Genomic DNA, 17,806 nt, shown 5'->3' with positions numbered 1-17,806 from the left:
AGGACAAACTTCCTTGTGTTTTTTCCCTCTTTCGTCTGCTGTACCTGGCCAAGAACGGCGACCTGCCACCGATGGGCTATATTTGGGGCAGGGAATGATTAAAAGTGCTGCTCTACCCTCTATCTAAGACAGGCCTATTCATTCTACTGCCGCCCCATTGCTGCCACCCAAGGAGCCTGAATAATTTATGCACAGTATCAAACATGAAAGAAGACCTTCACTCTCTTCCTCCACCCTTCCTCCCTAGGTTCCTCCTCTTCCTTGTCTTTGTGCCTGATATATCTTGCACCGACCCGATGCGGTTCAGAGCAGATTTGGAAAAGCCATCAGGCGTAATGAAGGACTCACCCCAGTTTAGTTTAAAGGTGGGTGCTGACGGCCATTGGATGGAATGAGGAAAAGATCCATACAATTAAATGGAGATTAAATGTGAAGGTATGAGAGATGAAGGAGGTGAAATGAGGAGTACGCTGATGGAGACACTTCAGGGCTTTATTGTCTGAAAGGCTATTTGAAATGATTATGACAATACATCCCATTTGCCTCCATAAGATATTCAATTCAGTAGCAGGACGATGAGAGAGAAAGAGATGGGAAAGGGCAAGAAAGGTGAATGTACAGAATTCTACCTACATACAGTTCAATGCTAATTAAAATTAGGTGCAACATAATATTTATTTATTTATCTGTATAGAACAGAATCTTTATTTATCATCATGCCGATGATTAATTGGGCTGATGGAATTTATTCTTGCAGCACATGGTTTCGGGATTATTTTTTTTGCATATTAAATTCCTGGATATTCAAGTATATTTTCTCTCCCACACTCCAATTCTCAGAAGTCTACTGTAAAGCAATTTATAGAAAAGTAATTGCAGTAAAAGAAGATTTGTCAAGTACATTTGTCGAGCTTTCAAGTAAAAGCTTGTAGTATTTTTGTTTATTAAATAAATTTATGTAAATAATATTAAATAAACACTTTAAATGCAATTTTACTTGTATTGATGCCATTCAGATTTTTGAGGCAAGTGGATTTTAACTGCAATTTTCATTAAAATAATGGATATTAATATATAAATATCTATAGTTTAGTATTGTATAATTTATACTGTACATTATTAAATGCACTGGTCCTCAAATTTGATTGGCTGATAAGTCTGATAAGACTCTGCTTACCAAACATTCAAAATACATATAAACGAGTGTCATGGTGGATTTTATATTTTCATATACATACTGTATACAAATTATATAAATATATAATTCTTCTATATATATATATATATATATATATATATATATATATATATATATATATATATATATTCCTTCATAATACACATACATAAAAATAAACACACATACATACATACATACATACATACATACATATATCTACACGTGCACACAGATACAAACAAATGCTCACCTCCCAGGTTCCTTCATATGACTGCTTCTTGAGACGGATGGCCCAATTCTCCAGGCACGCATCAGAGCAATGGTCCATAGTGAGGATGACCGGCCGGGTGAGCACCACACCGGGCGGTCCGCAGCTCACCACGGGGCTCAGCAATGTCTGACACCCAGCCAGGGGCAATCTAGAGGGAGGCAGTGGGGGAGCACAATGGTCAGGATTCAACCAACTGGGTCTGGATGGATGGACAATGTCAAGCCCAGAGCAGACCCTTTAACAAGATGAGGTTCCACTATTAATCAGGGCTCTGGTGCTCAGATCTGACTTTTCACACTCTGCATTCAAGGCCAGTAGGAAGCCGGTTGTAAACACTGCATGAATGCATGAGCAAAAAATAGCCTGACCATTACCTGGTGCTTCACTCCGACAGGAAAATCTAAAACAGGAGAACATTTCCCTCTCTGTGGCCCATGGCTCATTTACATATAACAGACAAGACACAACACACACACAAACTTTTGATATCTCAAGTCAGCATTAGTCATTAATCTGAGCAAACGGCTCTCTCACACACACACACACACACACACACACACACACACACACACACACACACACACACACACACACACACACACACACACACACACACGAGCATGTGGAGATTGACTTCAATTACGTTCAACGCTCTGTGCCTGGCCTTTTTTAAATTCTGATTCAAACTGTGCATCCTTTCTTTGTGAGGCAGATCCTCAGATTGGTTCCAGGGACCTACCTCATGTCTTCCTTCTTCTGAATGGTGAGATAAATCTCATAAATCTTCCCTCTGGGAATGGCCTCTGGCGGGATGAGAAGGCTGATTCCTAATGTAAATAGGAACAAAAGAGACAAGGTAGGCTCATTTGTTCCATCTGAATGCCGCTTTTGTCACAGCTCACAGCGGGCCTTTATGTGACAAAAGTAAATGTGATTAACACTATACAAATCCAAGATCAAGGTCAAAGATGTCATCTACTATGTATAAATTCCAAAACTCTTTCACTTTATGTCCTGGAGATATGGACAGTGGCAGGAAGAGCCTAAAGCAGGGGTATTCAATTAAAGTTACAAGAGGTCCAGTCTCTTTCTTGTCAGTAAATAGCCAAACAATCAAAGCTTATTGTTTCAGAAGTTAATATGCTGGTTATGAAACTAAACAATGTGTACTTTCAGAAAATCTATTGTAAATTTAATTTTCAGAAAAGGTTTTTTTTTTTACAAGTTACCTTGAAAAAGTAAGAAATCAGAAATCCTAAATAGTTTATGATAATTCATTTAAATTTCATTAAATTCAAATATATTAAAAAATAATAATAATAATAATAATAAAATGGGCTACTCTGGGCCACTTGTAACTGTGAAGATGACACAAATTTTTTTTTTTTTTTTTTTTAATTAATATAAAATAAAATAAAAAAAAAAAATAAAAAATAAAAATAAATAATTATATGCTATTGTGATTACATAATTATATAATTAGTCAACTCCTGAACTCTAAACATTAAACTTTGCCTTGTAACTTGTCTAGTCTAAAATAATCATAAGATGAACAAATAAAAGTAACAACAGTCACGGATAACAGGTTGCAGGTATTATATTTTGAAGGGCAATGTTCTTAGTCGAGGGAGTCCTGGTTATTTCATTTCCACTGCCTCGTGAGCGGTCTCTTTGACCGCGAGCGATTCATAATGTGACAGCCAGATGAAACTTCTGTCTGTGATTAAGGAGACTAATTGGTTTGAATATACTCTGGTGGTGTCCTTGGAGTGGATAGTGTTGCAGACACTATGAATGTGCACACTGCATATCGGCTTACATTGCCACGGCTGACAACTAAGTCACTGGCTCAGCTCAGAGAAGATGCAGTGAGGTATCCTTCAGAAAAAAAGAATGGGCAAATAAAACAAGATGTTCCCCAATTACAGCTATTTTCGTCGAAATAGGAAAATGGTGGTCATTGTCATAACACAATCATTAGTATTTAAATGGAAGCACTTCTTTGCCTGCTCTGCCTCGTTACTTGAAAAAAAAAAAAAAAAAAAAAGAGTCTTTATAAGGTGTTCGCATTCACTCGTGTCCCGATTTACATAAAACTGCTTGGATTACCATGTAATTGGATCACTTCACCCTTCCATTTTGGGCCATGTCGGTATAATAACGTTGCAGTTTAACAAAGCTCCAGAGCTCTTTCACAACACTCCTGGACTAAGCACAAAAAATATTTTGTACTGTTTGCAGTCATATAATCTTACCAGTGTTGGGGAGGGTTAGGCGGCCACCCAGGAAATTGAAAGTGCCGTAGGAGGTGTTGATGTTGTCTCTCGGTAGCGTTTTGAAATACGTCTGAGAGGACAGACGGTTCATGAAGTCATTGGGATCGCTAGGCAGTTTGCCGTTGTGCAGTGTGTGGGAGCCGTTAGGAAGTGGCTCCAGGAGGGGGCCGTTGCTCATGGAGAACTTCCCTGCGACTTCATGGCGAGAACGCAGAGTTCCCTGGTAGCTTGTGGTGGTGGTAGTCAAATCGGGTTGGATGGTGAGCAAATGAGAGTTTTCTGTAGAGTCAGAGAGAAAGAAACAAGTTAAAAAAACACTCCGAAAGGTCACAGTGGTTAAAAGTGCACAACACAAATTGAAATTCAGTGCAAATGCACAAATCCATGGATGTAGCCGGGCCTCCGGCGTTGAGAGAGACTCACTTGTAGCCTCCTCCTCTTAGCAGCCAAAATCAATTCCATTCAGAGTTTAAAGAAAGCCTGCCAGTCATGGTTTACATTTTTTTACACTTTAAATAAAGCTTTCTGTGTGGCTTTATTCATGTTCAAATTCCCAGAATCTAACTCTATATTTTGTGATTTTACAATTATTTTTTTTTATGTTTAACATTTTACATATGTAAAAATAAAAGTGCACAGCAGTAGGCAGATTTGTTTCGTGGGAAGATCAATGGAAATCAGCTTAATGCTACTATTACCAAATCACTTCCCATATAGCAGGCGGAAGAGTGAAGGTCTCCTTTCACTTATGACTTCAAAGATGATTTAAGTAAAACCACCACATTCATTTACATCTGTGAAGATGACACACAAAACTATGACTACCTCCATTTAACGCAAACACCACACATACATGGACATAATTGTGAGACTATGAATTGCCATGGCCACAGGTGGCACAGGAACATGGGCACTGGGATGAAAGGATGGGTCTGAAACACCGTGACGATGGGCTGGATAGTGTAGAGAAACAATAGCCTACTGCTGCGGGCTGCCCTGCGCGGTGCCCACACACCTGGCTTGGTGGGCTTGATGCCCATGGGCTGGAAGCCAGTGGTGAGGATGGAGGAGTCGGCCACATCTGCATCGAGACCTTCCTTCTTCCTGCGGTAGACTAACACCAGGACAATCAGCAGCAGAGTCAGACAAAGAGCCACCGCCACGATCCCCACGTACAAGGCCACATCCTCAGCACCTGATGCCGCTGCATAGAGACAGAAAAAGAGACATATGTGTCAGTAATAGTCACACAAAATATTGGTTACCATATTGTCAATATTAGTATTTTTTTTTTTAATTATTATTATTTGTCAGCAATGAGTTTCAGAAAAGGACAACTTCTGGATTGTAGATCTAGCACAGATTGTAGATCTGGTTTACATTCATAATATTTATATTATCAGCAATTCTATTGGTTAAAACAGAGATATAAAAAAGCCAGGTTCTCTCTGTAATTCTTTCAAATACATTTTTAATTAATTAAAAACATTAATATAATTGTTTTACGTAATGCTAAAAACATTACTCCAGTGTCACATGATCCTTCAGAAATCCTTTTAATATGCTGATTTTGTGCTCAAGAATCATTTATCATCATCAATTTTGAAAACAACTGTGCTGCTTAAAAATGTTTGTGGAAAATGATTTTTTTTTCTTCTTTTTTTCAGGATTATTTGATGAACAGAAAGTTCAAAAGAACAAAATTTTGTAGAAATCTCATGTAACATTATAAATGTTTTTCCTGTCACATTTGATCAATTTAATCTGTCCTTGCTTAATAAAAGTATTAACTTCCTGTATAACCCACTGTAACTGCCAAAATGTGCAGTAAACAAAAGAGAACATTGCATAAAATAGCTTCTTGATTTATATAAGACATTTAGTCTGGGATCATACATTGAATTAACCAATCAACACAAAGAGGTCAATGAGGTCACTATATAACTATTTTAAATATGTAATGTGAACGGTTTCACATTAAAATAATAATAATAATAATAATAGCACTGCATACTGTGCAATGCATGTAGTATTCCACTCCAAACATTTGCCTGAATAGATGGTTTAAAACTGAGTAAAGTGATAATCAATGTCAATTTTAGAATGAAATACCTGTTCTTCTCGTGTATTACTTTGTAATCAGACGTTAACCAAATTTTGCCAGATGCCAGTGTTTTGTTTTGTTTTTCCCTCCAAGCATGAAATTATTATCAAACAGAATTACCTAAACCTGACTTGGCTTGCATTGTGTGTAAGGGAATTAACTGCTGGGAAAACATTTCAGTAGATATGCAGCTTCCCTACTGCTGCCTCCTTAAAAAGGTAATCATATCTGTGCTTCAGTGGGTTGTTCTGCAGTTGGAAAGATTGTGGGGGCTGCGATACAGGAGTGTTTGCTGGCAGCCTGCTACATCAGCATTCTTCAAGCTGCTGAATTTATGGCTGCGATTTTGAAAGACACTTCCTTCCAAAAAGAGGGAGAGAGAGAGGGAGGGAGAGTGTGTGTTTCTGACACAAAGCAGATTTCCTTATGTATCCACATAATTTCATGTGCCCTCTCTCATTGTGGCCTGCAGCTTTATGGATAAGTACCCAGAGACAATCACATCTAAAATTATTCTAATCAATTGTGTCAGTGGGAAATGAGATTTGTGAGGGCTGTCTCTGTGGCATGCTGATTTGTTGGGTGGTAGAGGTGTCTGCTCTCACCGCTGGGAGAGACCCAGTGGCTCTGCATTGTGACGAGAGACTGCAGAGGCGTATTCAGGCCTGTTTAGATGCTCCATGGACTGACAGCTTAAAGCTATGAGGAATCGCTCAGCCAAAGCTCCTGAATTCAGGGGGAGAGTCACAGCTGTGTATATGGGCCATATTACTGAGCATTACGTCCAAGTGAAGGCCAAATCAAAAATAAATGTGCATGTCTTTAACAGTCAAAAAACTTCAGAGAGAAATTGCTGACAAATAATATCTGACAAAACCTGTTTTTGGGGATGTGAGCAAAATTGCTTTATAAATAGAAAAAAAAACACATCAAAAAGCATAAAAAAAACATAACAAATAATACACATCTATCTAGTAATACACATCTATATATATATATATATATATATATATATATATATATATATCTATCTATCTATCTATCTATCTATCTATCTATCTATCTATCTATAGTACAGAAAGCAAATCTATATGGAACAGAAGTTCTACATTACGAATTTTGTGTTAGTTTGTAAACTCATTCTTTTGTATATTGTTGTTAAATTTAAAGTTACAATTTACTTTTGAAATACTTTTTTTTAGCCCTTAATTAGCCTTTTATTTACTTTCCAATGTGTGAACAAAACTGCACAGGAAGTTTGACTCACTTTCACGATCACACTTCCATCCTGACACTCTCTGCTTGGTTTGTTTGGACTAAATGAGAGTGAGATTATCAAAGGAAATGATTAAATTAGAATCATCCTCAAGCCCAAAATCACACAGACAATTAAAACAGGGCTGTCAATTAACATTATGCAAGTCTGCGTCACTCTAATTAAGTTGTCTTCTAATTGTTCATCACACTCTTAATCACCAGAGTTGCAATAAACACCCTCATTGCTATCAGCGGAGTTGTTACTTAAGACAATCTACACTTCTCAGGACTACAGGTGCCTGGTCTAGTTAATTTCATCCAAATATAGTTCCATTATCCTGACGTGACAACAAAGTATCGCTAATGCTGCTCGGGGTCATCGGCAACATGTGCTGACATGTCTTGTTGAACATGTTTGACTGATGACTCTGTCAATACGACATGATACAGTGCAAGCAGGAGGGTGGCCTAGCTCCAGTAAGTGCTATTACATCAGGCCTTGTTTCATGACAGATGCTCAATCGTGAATGACTGAGCGCATGCAAACAGGAATCGCTTCTGCGTCTCTGTATTGACGATGCATTAAGTATGTCTGCGGGAAGTGACTTTGTCATGGTTTAAGAGGACTTATGATATCATAAACTGACAGTCGTTGCACTGCGAGACGATGGGGGCTGGGTTTGTGCCTGTAGCATGTGCGCTCCAGGTGCTGAAAATAGCATGAAAAAAAGAAGATTAATATGCTGAAGAGTCTGTAAATCTGTAAAACTCTCCAGAGTGGAAGCAAACTTACTCTCCACTGAATTATGAAATGCAGTTTCTGGTAGAGAGAGAGAGAAAACAAACAAACAAGCAAAAAACAAGTAAAATAAAATAAATACAAATTTAAATGAAATTATTGAAAAAAATGATAAATTACATGGTGAAATCTCAAATCTCTGACAACATTTGAAAACTATTTTAAATTGTATTTTTTATATATTTTATAAATATCACATATTTTGGGAATTTATATAAAAAATGAATAAGTTGTCACTAATATAACCAAAACAAACTATCATTTAAACAAATATGAATATTAATATTAATAATACCAATACTAATAATATTAATATCAATAATACTAATAATAATACTAATGTGTGTGTGTGTGTGTGTGTGTGTGTGTGTGTGTGTGTGTGTGTGTGTGAAATTTAAAATTGTATTCATTAAATAAATGCATTTTTTCAATTTATATAACCAAATTACTAATAATTACTAATTAATTATTAAACAAATTAAGAAATATTAAATAAAAATATAAAGTGCATAGTTGTACATAAAATTATATTATAAACACATATGCATGATCCAGCACATTAAGCTGTAGTGCTCAGTGAAACCCATTCTAGAAATAAAAAAAAAATATATATATATAAATGAATGTGTTATATCACTTAATACAACCACAACTACAAATGGTTAATTGATATATGTTTTGTGTGTTTAGTTAACTACACTTACTGAAAAAAACAATTTCCACTTTCTATTTTTTTTAAATGTTCAACTGTGAGAGATAAAAGACATTATGTTAACATATTACCCTTCACAATATAAAGAAGTGTTATAAAAGTGTTGGTTTTAAAGCAATATGCAGAAATAGTATATCACATTATCCACAGCTTAATGTGCCAATCACTGGCATCCTACAAGGATGTAATTCATCCCGTAAGTTTCTCTACCCTGAACCAATCTTCTTCACCCCCTCTCCCTGCTTTATTTCACCTGGAAATCTCTTTGCACCTATCAGAGCCTCCTCGTGCAACTTTTTATCAGGTCTAACAGATGTTGTATTGAAGAGCCAATCACCGAAGTTGCATTCCCTCTGCCCTGCTCAATAAATGAACAGACATCCATCACGCTTTAATTGACACAGTTAATCAGCTTTTATAATTGGATGGATTCTGCCTGATTCCGTGCAACAGTATTCTGCCGCCACAGCACCTTGTCTCTGCCTCGCTTTCAATCGCTTTCTCCCTCACCTCGGCTTGATGTGGAGGTGGTGGGGGAAAAGGCATCCGAACTGCTTTCGGTATCAGATTCCCCCTCCCTTGCTCCATTTTTGCTGTAATCAACACAAAACAGAACGAGCGATGTTCCTGCTGTTCCAGAGGCTGATGTAAGGTGTGTCGAAACACAGGTTTCTGGAGGTGTAACAGAGTGGGCTCCCAACATCTTGTGCTGTTTAACAGTGGGGTGTTAGGCCTGGCCTGAGGGGACCAAACTCTGCCTGTGGGTAAATCTCAGAGAGTGCCTCCCCTTCTCTCACGGTGGGATACAGCCGACAACCTGCAATTCTTCTATCATGGCTGACAGAAACAAGTTCAGACTTGTAACAATGAGATTTAAAGAGACGGTAGTGATTCTGTCAGGAAGATCCAGTGTTGAAGTTTATGCTAGGTCTCTGTCTGTGTTGTGCTGTTGATAAAACACTAGCATGAGGCGTTATCAGGAAGCATTCATCATGGAGAGTTAGATATTGGTTGCAATATAGTTATTTGTGGTTATTTATGAGAAGATAAAAATGTGGAGGTCATATGGTCATTAAAAAAAGTCTAAAATTTAATCTTTAGAATCTTATCACAGTGGTAAAAAAAAAAAAAAAAAAAAAAAATGGTATTACTGATTTATTCCCTTAGTATGAAAGACAAAGAGTAGATTTGCACTCAAAGGTTAAAATGTTATTTCCACTATTGCTGATTGGTTAAAAACAAAGTGCTTTTAAATGTCTTAATTTACTTTATTCCACAAATTAGCCTGATTATCAGTGCAGGCTGCATTAATTCAGCAACATGAATTTTCCTTCCCATCATCACTTTTTTTCCCAGCAACACCTGGGTGTAATTTCACCAGGTGGTGATGCGCCAAACTGTTAATTATCCTGACTAGATGAATGGAGGTTATGAGGCATTATGCAGAATCCACACTGTAGTTATCCACTGATTTGTGAAAATCAAACAATAGACACCTCTATAAAATTCTATTTGGTGGCCGTGATTTTGAATCTACACCCTTGTACATCCTGGAACAATATTCCTATCAACCTATCTTTAGAAATATTAAAATAGATGAGTAATTATGCAATTTATTTTTCACAGGAAATACACTGGTGTACTTGTATTGGTATAAATTACTTGTATTGTGAATGCACTGGTATAAAAAAATTACTCATAAAAATGTATTTATGATGTATAAAAATATAATATTTTGTTAGCATTTAATTTTTTTAAATATAAAAATAAAAAAGATAATTGCATAAAATATAAATTCAGTATTCTGTATACATGTGGTTAGGAAAAAAATATATAAGATATAACTATTTATTAATATTGAATGCATAATGTTATTATAAAGTCAGTGTTATGAAGTCAATATATTATATATTTTTATATATTATAATATAATATTTATTATTAAAAACTCTGCCGCAACAGATACGTTGAATATAAATATTTCCATTCTCACAACCTTAGTAAAAAGAACTCAAGCACTGTTTGGAAAAGCAAATTGCTTTTGATGGGAATATCTTTTCTAGCACCAACGTAACAAACTGCTGATTAAGAAACACGTCATATTTAACAAAAACATTGATTCTATTTATGGCACGTGCATGATGGAAGCACGAGTATCAACCTGTCCTCCTCGACCACATCCACAGTACAGAGTGAACAGTCAGTCTGATGCTCTTCAAATCACACAGTTGCTTTTTAACTTGCATTTAACCCATAGCAGGTGTTCAAGGGCTAATCTCCACCTTGAATTACGAGGACACTAAATGCTACTTTTATTTCAACAAGAGTTTCCACTAACAACTAATTAAAGCCTCCGAGGAAGAAAAAAAAAACGCATTTCCTGTGCAGTGGGGTAGCCAAAGCAGGCAGGATTTTCTGCTCATTACTGTGTAAAACAGGTCTATTGTCTGGCGAGAGACATCTGCTGAGAACAGATTGGGACAATAATTTTTTCTGCGGCCAGCATTCCAATTTTAAGGGATTTTTGCCTGTAAGTGTATGCTTTAAAAAAGTTTGAGCTAGTACAACCATGTGAAAATGATGTTTGGAAGGGCTCACATTAAAATCTGAAATGTGCAAAAACCTAAAGAACAAAAACCAAAATAAAACGCCAGTCCTATCTCTTTAATCCAAGAGGATGTGAATACAACACTATGATCCCCATCTGCTTAGCCAGACACCCAGCTGAGCAAATTGCTCCATGGCTGCCATTGTACCAGCTTCTGTGCTTTTAATTTGAGCAATATGGGCCAATTAATAACATCCGGTCTGCTGCGCAACTTCCCAGAACAGAGGAACGTAAACATCTAATGATAATAACTAGGCCTTGGGCTCAGCTGGCAGGTTGCAATATTCAGTATTTTCCTTCTTTTGTTGTTGCTGTTTGCAACATTGACATTTTTAGCACGTAAAATCTCAATGCTGCAAATATGCTGGGGTGGTTTGAGATGATGCTATAATTGGACATGCCTCCATGTGGCCCTTAGTAGAAAAGTTAAGGATTCTAGAACTGCATTGACGGGAATACAAACTCTTCACTCTTGACCTCTACTTCTGCACATACTAATGGGAGTGTTTGCACACACTCTGCCTCTCTTTATCTCTGTCGACGATCCGTATCAGCAACAATCATGGCCGTAGAGAGATTAAACAGAATAGCACATGAAGCAAGTAGCAGAGACGAGTCCCTGATTTCTGCTGGGAGTGAAACAGCCCCAAATTAACTGTTAATAAAGAACAAGTATTCAGCTCACCACATTTCATGATAACCATTGGGTAAATTACAGGGCAAGACATTAAAAGTGCAGCTTTTTGCAAGTTCACACTAAATAAATTTTTATACAGTACTGTACTATACAAGTTTGAGCAATATTTAAATGTCTTAGAGAAGATGAAAAAATATGTACTAAAACAAACTCAACCTGTCTATAACTATCCAAGCTGCACTAGAGAATGTTGCCGAACTATCACCATTTATTTGCACTTATAACACTTATTTATGTTTATATATATATATATATATAGAAACAGGTTGCATTAAATTAATCAAAACAATAAAGACATTTTGTAATGTAACGAAAGATATAATTTTTAAAATAAATGCTGTGATTTTTAAACTTTTCCACAAAATATTAAGCAGCACCAAAGCTTTTTTACATTAATAAGAAATGTTTATTTTTTTTTTGCAGAAAATCAGCATATTAGAATGATTTCTGATGAATCATGTTTTTATATACTATACTATACTATACTATACTATACTATACTATACTATACTATACTATACTATACTATACTATACTATACTGTTTTAACACTGCATTTTCATATAAATGCAGCCTTTGTGAGCATAAGAGAAAAACATAAAATCATACGAACCCTAAACAGATGATGCATTATAGTACACAAACAAATAAATTCATTCCAATTTTAGCATTTTAAATCACTTTCTGGCCAACACAAACATTTCAAGATTTAAATATTTCAAGTAGGATTTTTCTAGTTGCAACACTTTTAGCACATAAAGACTGCATAGCTGTGAAAGCACATTAAACCAGATGCTCTAGAAGCTCTTCTGCCCCCAGTAAGTCACACAAAACTGAAATCACACAAAGCTGTGACTTCTCCACAGTCTGCCCTCTGGCATTTGTTTGAACCAATCGTTACTCGCACAAACAGTTGATAACCGGCCACCAGAAGCTCTGATATCAAAAACAATCATCGGAAGAACGGCAATAACACTGCTGCTCCCAAGGATGCCCATTTCAGTGCTGCTGTGGTACTATGGCAACAGCGGCTGCAGGACTGAGAGGTTTAAAATCATTAAAAGAACAGACAAACAACAGGAACAGGAAAGGTTGTGTGAGGAAAGAAAAGCTGGAAAATAAACAGGGGGGACGTAACCCAGGGGACATCAATACCTTGGACAGCTCAAGAATTGCTGATCTAGAAAAGTGACCTTCCTGCAAAATACACGACCCAACGATACACAAACCCTGCCTGAGATACTAAACAAAGTGTGTTAATGTAGACCTCCAAGGTGCCCTTCCCAGATTCTTCCCTCCCATTGTCTGCTAGTTAATGGGACTCTCACTGATGCATCCCAGGCTTCACATCACATTTAGTGATCAATAAAGGAAGCCTGTGTTTTAATCGATTGATTAATCAAGGGACAGAGATGGTGGTACTTACTCTGTGGGCACTGCTCACTGGTGCAGTTGAGGGATTGAAGATCCAGGCCCTGGCAGTCCTTCCCACTGGTGCTGGGTGTAGGTTGGGTACATTCCCTGCTCCTCCACATGGTGCAGTCGGCTCCGCATGGCGACCACTTACTCCACTCGCTCCAACCTCCATCCACTGAACAAACACATATACATATACACGCAAAGGAAGTACAATTAGCAATCTACCACACATTAGGGCAGAAACATACTCAACTCAAGTGCACAAACATAAGTGCAAACACTTCAAATATCTGTATCTGCAGTAACAGTGGAGGACAAAAGTTTAAAATATTTTAGTGTTTTTGAAAGATCTTATGTTCTCTTATGTTCACCAAGGCAGCATTTATTTGATCAAAAATACAGTAAAAGGAAATATTGTGAAATATTATTACAATTTAAAATACCTGTTTTCTATTTTAATATATTTTAAAATGTAATTCATTAAAAAACATGTAAACACATGTAACTATTCCAAACCTTTGGCTGTCAGTGTATCTCAATACTCGAGGGGAGGTAGTGCCATTCAACTAGCTGTTATTATTCAGGTAGCTAGTTATAAATATTTTGACTTTAGCTAACCTACCTCAGCAACACACATCACTCCACATACCTGCCTTCTGCTTATGTCAGTCAGAGTTTTTGACGTTGCGGTGTATTAAATAATGCAGCTTATGCAACTTAAGTGCTGTCACACTGATGGATGCAATGCCTGTCTCTGTGATACACTACAAATACATGCAGACGTGCCGCCTCTGCAGCCGCAGTCTCACATATACAGCACATCAACCACCACATCTGAAAACACTATTCTGCTTTTTAGCTAAGCATTAGAGACTTGAATACAGCTATGAAGTATGACATTTTTTGAACACATTTGTGGCAGTTCATTCCTTTTCCTGAAGTACAATTATGTGTTAGTAAAGGTTTTTTTTATTATTATTTTTTTTTTTTTTATCAAAACACTCACATTTCTGTTTTACATGACCATCTCTAAAACCATGTCTTAAAAGTACAGTAGCAAACAATCTTTTTTAATTATGGTATCTAGTTTAATTAATTATATAGTTTAATTATTTAATTCTGCTCTGCTTTCCTCCAAGTTTGGGGTCACCAAGGCTACATGTTTTTGAATAATAATACAGTAAATCAACAACAGTAATATTGCTAAATATCATTACAATTTAAAGTAGCTGTTTTCTATTTGAATATATTTTAAAATGTAATTTATTCCTGTAATGGCGAGGCTGAGTTTTAGAAATCATTCTTGTATGCTGATTTGGTGCTCAAGAGACATTTATTATTATCAATGTTAAATATATATACATTTATTGGAAATAAAAATCTTATGTATCATTATAAATTTCTTTACTGTCACTTTTGATTTTCAAACAATTGCATCCTTGCTGAATAAAAAAAATTAAATAAAAAATTTAATTATCTGGGTTTGCCAAGCTACTGAATACTGATTTGTTTATATATAAATGTGGGTGGCCATATGCTAATTTTCTCATTGTTGTGACATCAAAACCACGTATGACACATTTGTGCAACTAAGCAACCATGAATGGTCTGGGTGGAATGAAAAAAGGAGCTTTGCATTCACAATATTATAGTACGTCTATGACAACCAGATTACAATTTCAAGTGCGAAAAGCCCATAGGAGAACAAAAGGCAGGAGAAAAATTCTGTATGTGTGTTTGTGCCCAGTGTAACGACACTCAAATGTCCTATTTCCTCCCAAGCCATGAAAGAAGTATTTTATTTCCATTTCTCTTTCTCACAGGGCCACATTATTCGTCAGCTGGTCCGGAGGCCATTTTGGAAGTCTTATTCGGGCTGACGTTGTGCCAGGTTGGGGAAGGCTACTACAGGGCTAATGTGAGTAGCTCTGGTAATGAGCTCTCTAGGGACGCTGAGCTGCGCCCTCACAGGACCAAGAGCAGGGGTGAATTATGGTACTTGGATACAGAGTTACTGATGACTCCCTTCGACAGACTGAGGATCAGACACGCTGGGCTGTTCATTAACCCCTGGCTTTATAGAACATTCACTGTGCGGTTTTACTCTGCTAACCCGACCCTGACAGTACAGTAAGGTCACTGCTTGGCCAAACAACCAGCTAATAAAGTACTTGCGTGCCTCAGTGATAAGAAAGATGAAGAGTCTGCTATTATAAATGGCTGTGAATAAAGAAGATATTTAGTCATAGCCTGCCAAACGAGAGTGGGATTTTCATATTTAAATATACAGAGAGATTATTAAGCAACACAGAATGATATCCGTACTTACAAAGAATGTGTGGAGTGCATCTAAAAGAGATGCAGACACAGCTTTTGATCAAACATTTGGCAGGGAGAGTAGCGAGGCAAAAAAAATAATTGTCCTTGTTTGCCATTGAGCGGACTCATTTGTGAGAAAGGTAGGCTTATATCAGACTAGCCTGACTGAACTGGGAACTGATACTTAATTACAATAAGAAGCGTGTTCCTGTCTCTGATTCTTCACATGAATTTTAAAAGCCAGGTGATGAGAGATCAACAGCTAAGAGATGGAGAAAAGACTCTTTCTTCTCTAAGAAAAACTGCACAAAGCATCTAAGAGGAAGTCTCTTGACTCATCTGAGAAGAAAAGAGTTGCAGATAAAACACTAGCAGCAATGTAGACATTAAAGTCAACATAAAACGGCATTCTCAACCCATCTGACTTGATAATGTGACATTTTCAAATAAAAAGTTTTTCATTAAGTAAAAAAAAAAGTATGGCTTTATTTAATCCCTTGGGAATAGATTGGATTATGAAAAGTGGACATTCTGTAGCAGAACGGACATGGAGAAGCTTGCAGTCACTGGTGAAGGACGACTTGGTCACTTTAAAGAAACCGAGGCCCATTTCTGCAGCAACATTTCTGCAAAATGATATTACGTTGCTTCTTGCATGTTTTAATGACACTTTCATAGTGTGATGTTTAGTGAGTGGCACTAAAATTCCATTCAGTTTCATCCAAAACAGATCAACGTGAATCTGGCAATGTTTTATTACGCTGGTTGTTGTAATGTATCGCGGTAGTTTGGAAATAAAGTGTACGGTAAGTGGCACTCAAAGGTTAATGCTTTATCATATTTGAAAATAACATACTACATAGATTAAATTCTACTTTAAACTTAACCAATAATGGTAAATAAAACAAACATGAGATAAAACACATTTGCTCAAGCAAGTCTTTGAGCACTTTGATTGTGTTTCACAGGAGTGCAAGTGCAGCGCTGTACCAGGTGAGCTACTGAGCAAATTTACAACGTCAAAAAAGCCATACAAATGGAAATAATTATATGATGGAAACATCATGTATTTGGTTACAAATCATGCACTGTGGTAAAAGTGTTTTGAAGTCATAATGTTGTACAAGGAAATGCACAAAAATAAGTGTTTTTAAATTAATAATCTGCCCCTGTAATCATAATCAGAAATGTGTATGAACAGAACGTTGGTGTTTTACTGCCTTTTCTTTTTCTTCAGAAAATGAGTCCCAACCCTGTCCCAATGAGAACATCTCTTTGTAAAGTGTTTCATAATTTGCTACTGTTGCAGTGAAATTTACATCAAATTATATTAAATTACTGTGTACATCTACAACAGCAACAGCAGCCTAAAACGATGCTTAAACAGCTATTTGGTTATTAGTTAGTATTAACCAGTTGGTTAGCACTAACCAACAACCTGCCATAGGTGACATCTGCCAAAAAGGAAATTCATTTCAAACGCACTGCAAGTTATTGAAGAAAGATGACAAAGGTTTTTGTTTTTTGTGTTTTTTTGTAATAACACACACTGACAAATCTTGCAAAATAAGAGCAGGAACAGGTATTGAGAAAGTAAATAGGGTCAATTTAGATTTCATGTTGACTTTAAACAACCAAATAAAAAAGTAATGAAGTGAGAGAAGCAGAAATAGACTGTGATGGCCAATTTCCCCTTCAAAAGATGCAACAATCATATATTAAACCTGCTTAACATGAGTGAAGGATGCACTAATAAGGAACCAAAGCCAGCAAATAATTGTCCATTCCAGACTCCCTGCCATTTAGATAATATCTGTGATTTCCTATCATCCTGATGTAGGGGTGAATACGAGTGTGTGTTGTTGTTGTGCAAGTGTAGGGTGCCTGTAACACAATAACGCAGTGGCAGGTCCATTTGGACGTCTTGTCAAGGGCATATCTAAAGGGCATATCTACAACTGCTCTTTACAAGGGCTGCAAGAAGCCTCATTTCAACTCGCCGTTGCTCAAAATCACAATGGCCAATGCTGGATGCCTCCAGCTGCCCTGTCCTTGAGCGGGGAGGAGGAACAGAGTGGGAGAGGCACACAATTACCTTTCAGATCAGCAGGGACGAGACAGAGTCAACACTCACATCTTTAATCTCACCAGGACCTAAACATTC

At 36.8% G+C, this 17,806-nt stretch overlaps 1 protein-coding gene across 4 annotated transcripts in view; it reads right to left on the bottom strand.

The window, feature by feature from the left end:
* LOC122147428 (netrin receptor UNC5A-like) overlaps positions 1–17,806 on the bottom strand; it is a 168,635-nt gene that overhangs the window by 19,861 nt on the left and 130,968 nt on the right. For 2 of the 4 annotated variants that reach the window (XM_042769978.1, XM_042769980.1), the window contains 5 exons: positions 13,331–13,495; positions 4,710–4,931; positions 3,707–4,006; positions 2,191–2,278; positions 1,431–1,599 (listed from right to left, as the gene is read on the bottom strand). In XM_042769978.1, the coding sequence (XP_042625912.1) occupies positions 1,431–1,599; positions 2,191–2,278; positions 3,707–4,006; positions 4,710–4,931; positions 13,331–13,495 (944 nt within the window). The remainder of the gene's footprint in view (positions 1–1,430; positions 1,600–2,190; positions 2,279–3,706; positions 4,007–4,709; positions 4,932–13,330; positions 13,496–17,806) is intronic. The other 2 variants (XM_042769979.1, XM_042769981.1) reach the window with 1 other exon arrangement.

This window comes from Cyprinus carpio, chromosome A14 (assembly GCF_018340385.1).
Source record: "Cyprinus carpio isolate SPL01 chromosome A14, ASM1834038v1, whole genome shotgun sequence".
Lineage (NCBI taxonomy): Eukaryota > Metazoa > Chordata > Actinopteri > Cypriniformes > Cyprinidae > Cyprinus > Cyprinus carpio.
This window is presented reverse-complemented; position numbering and strand designations above follow the sequence as displayed.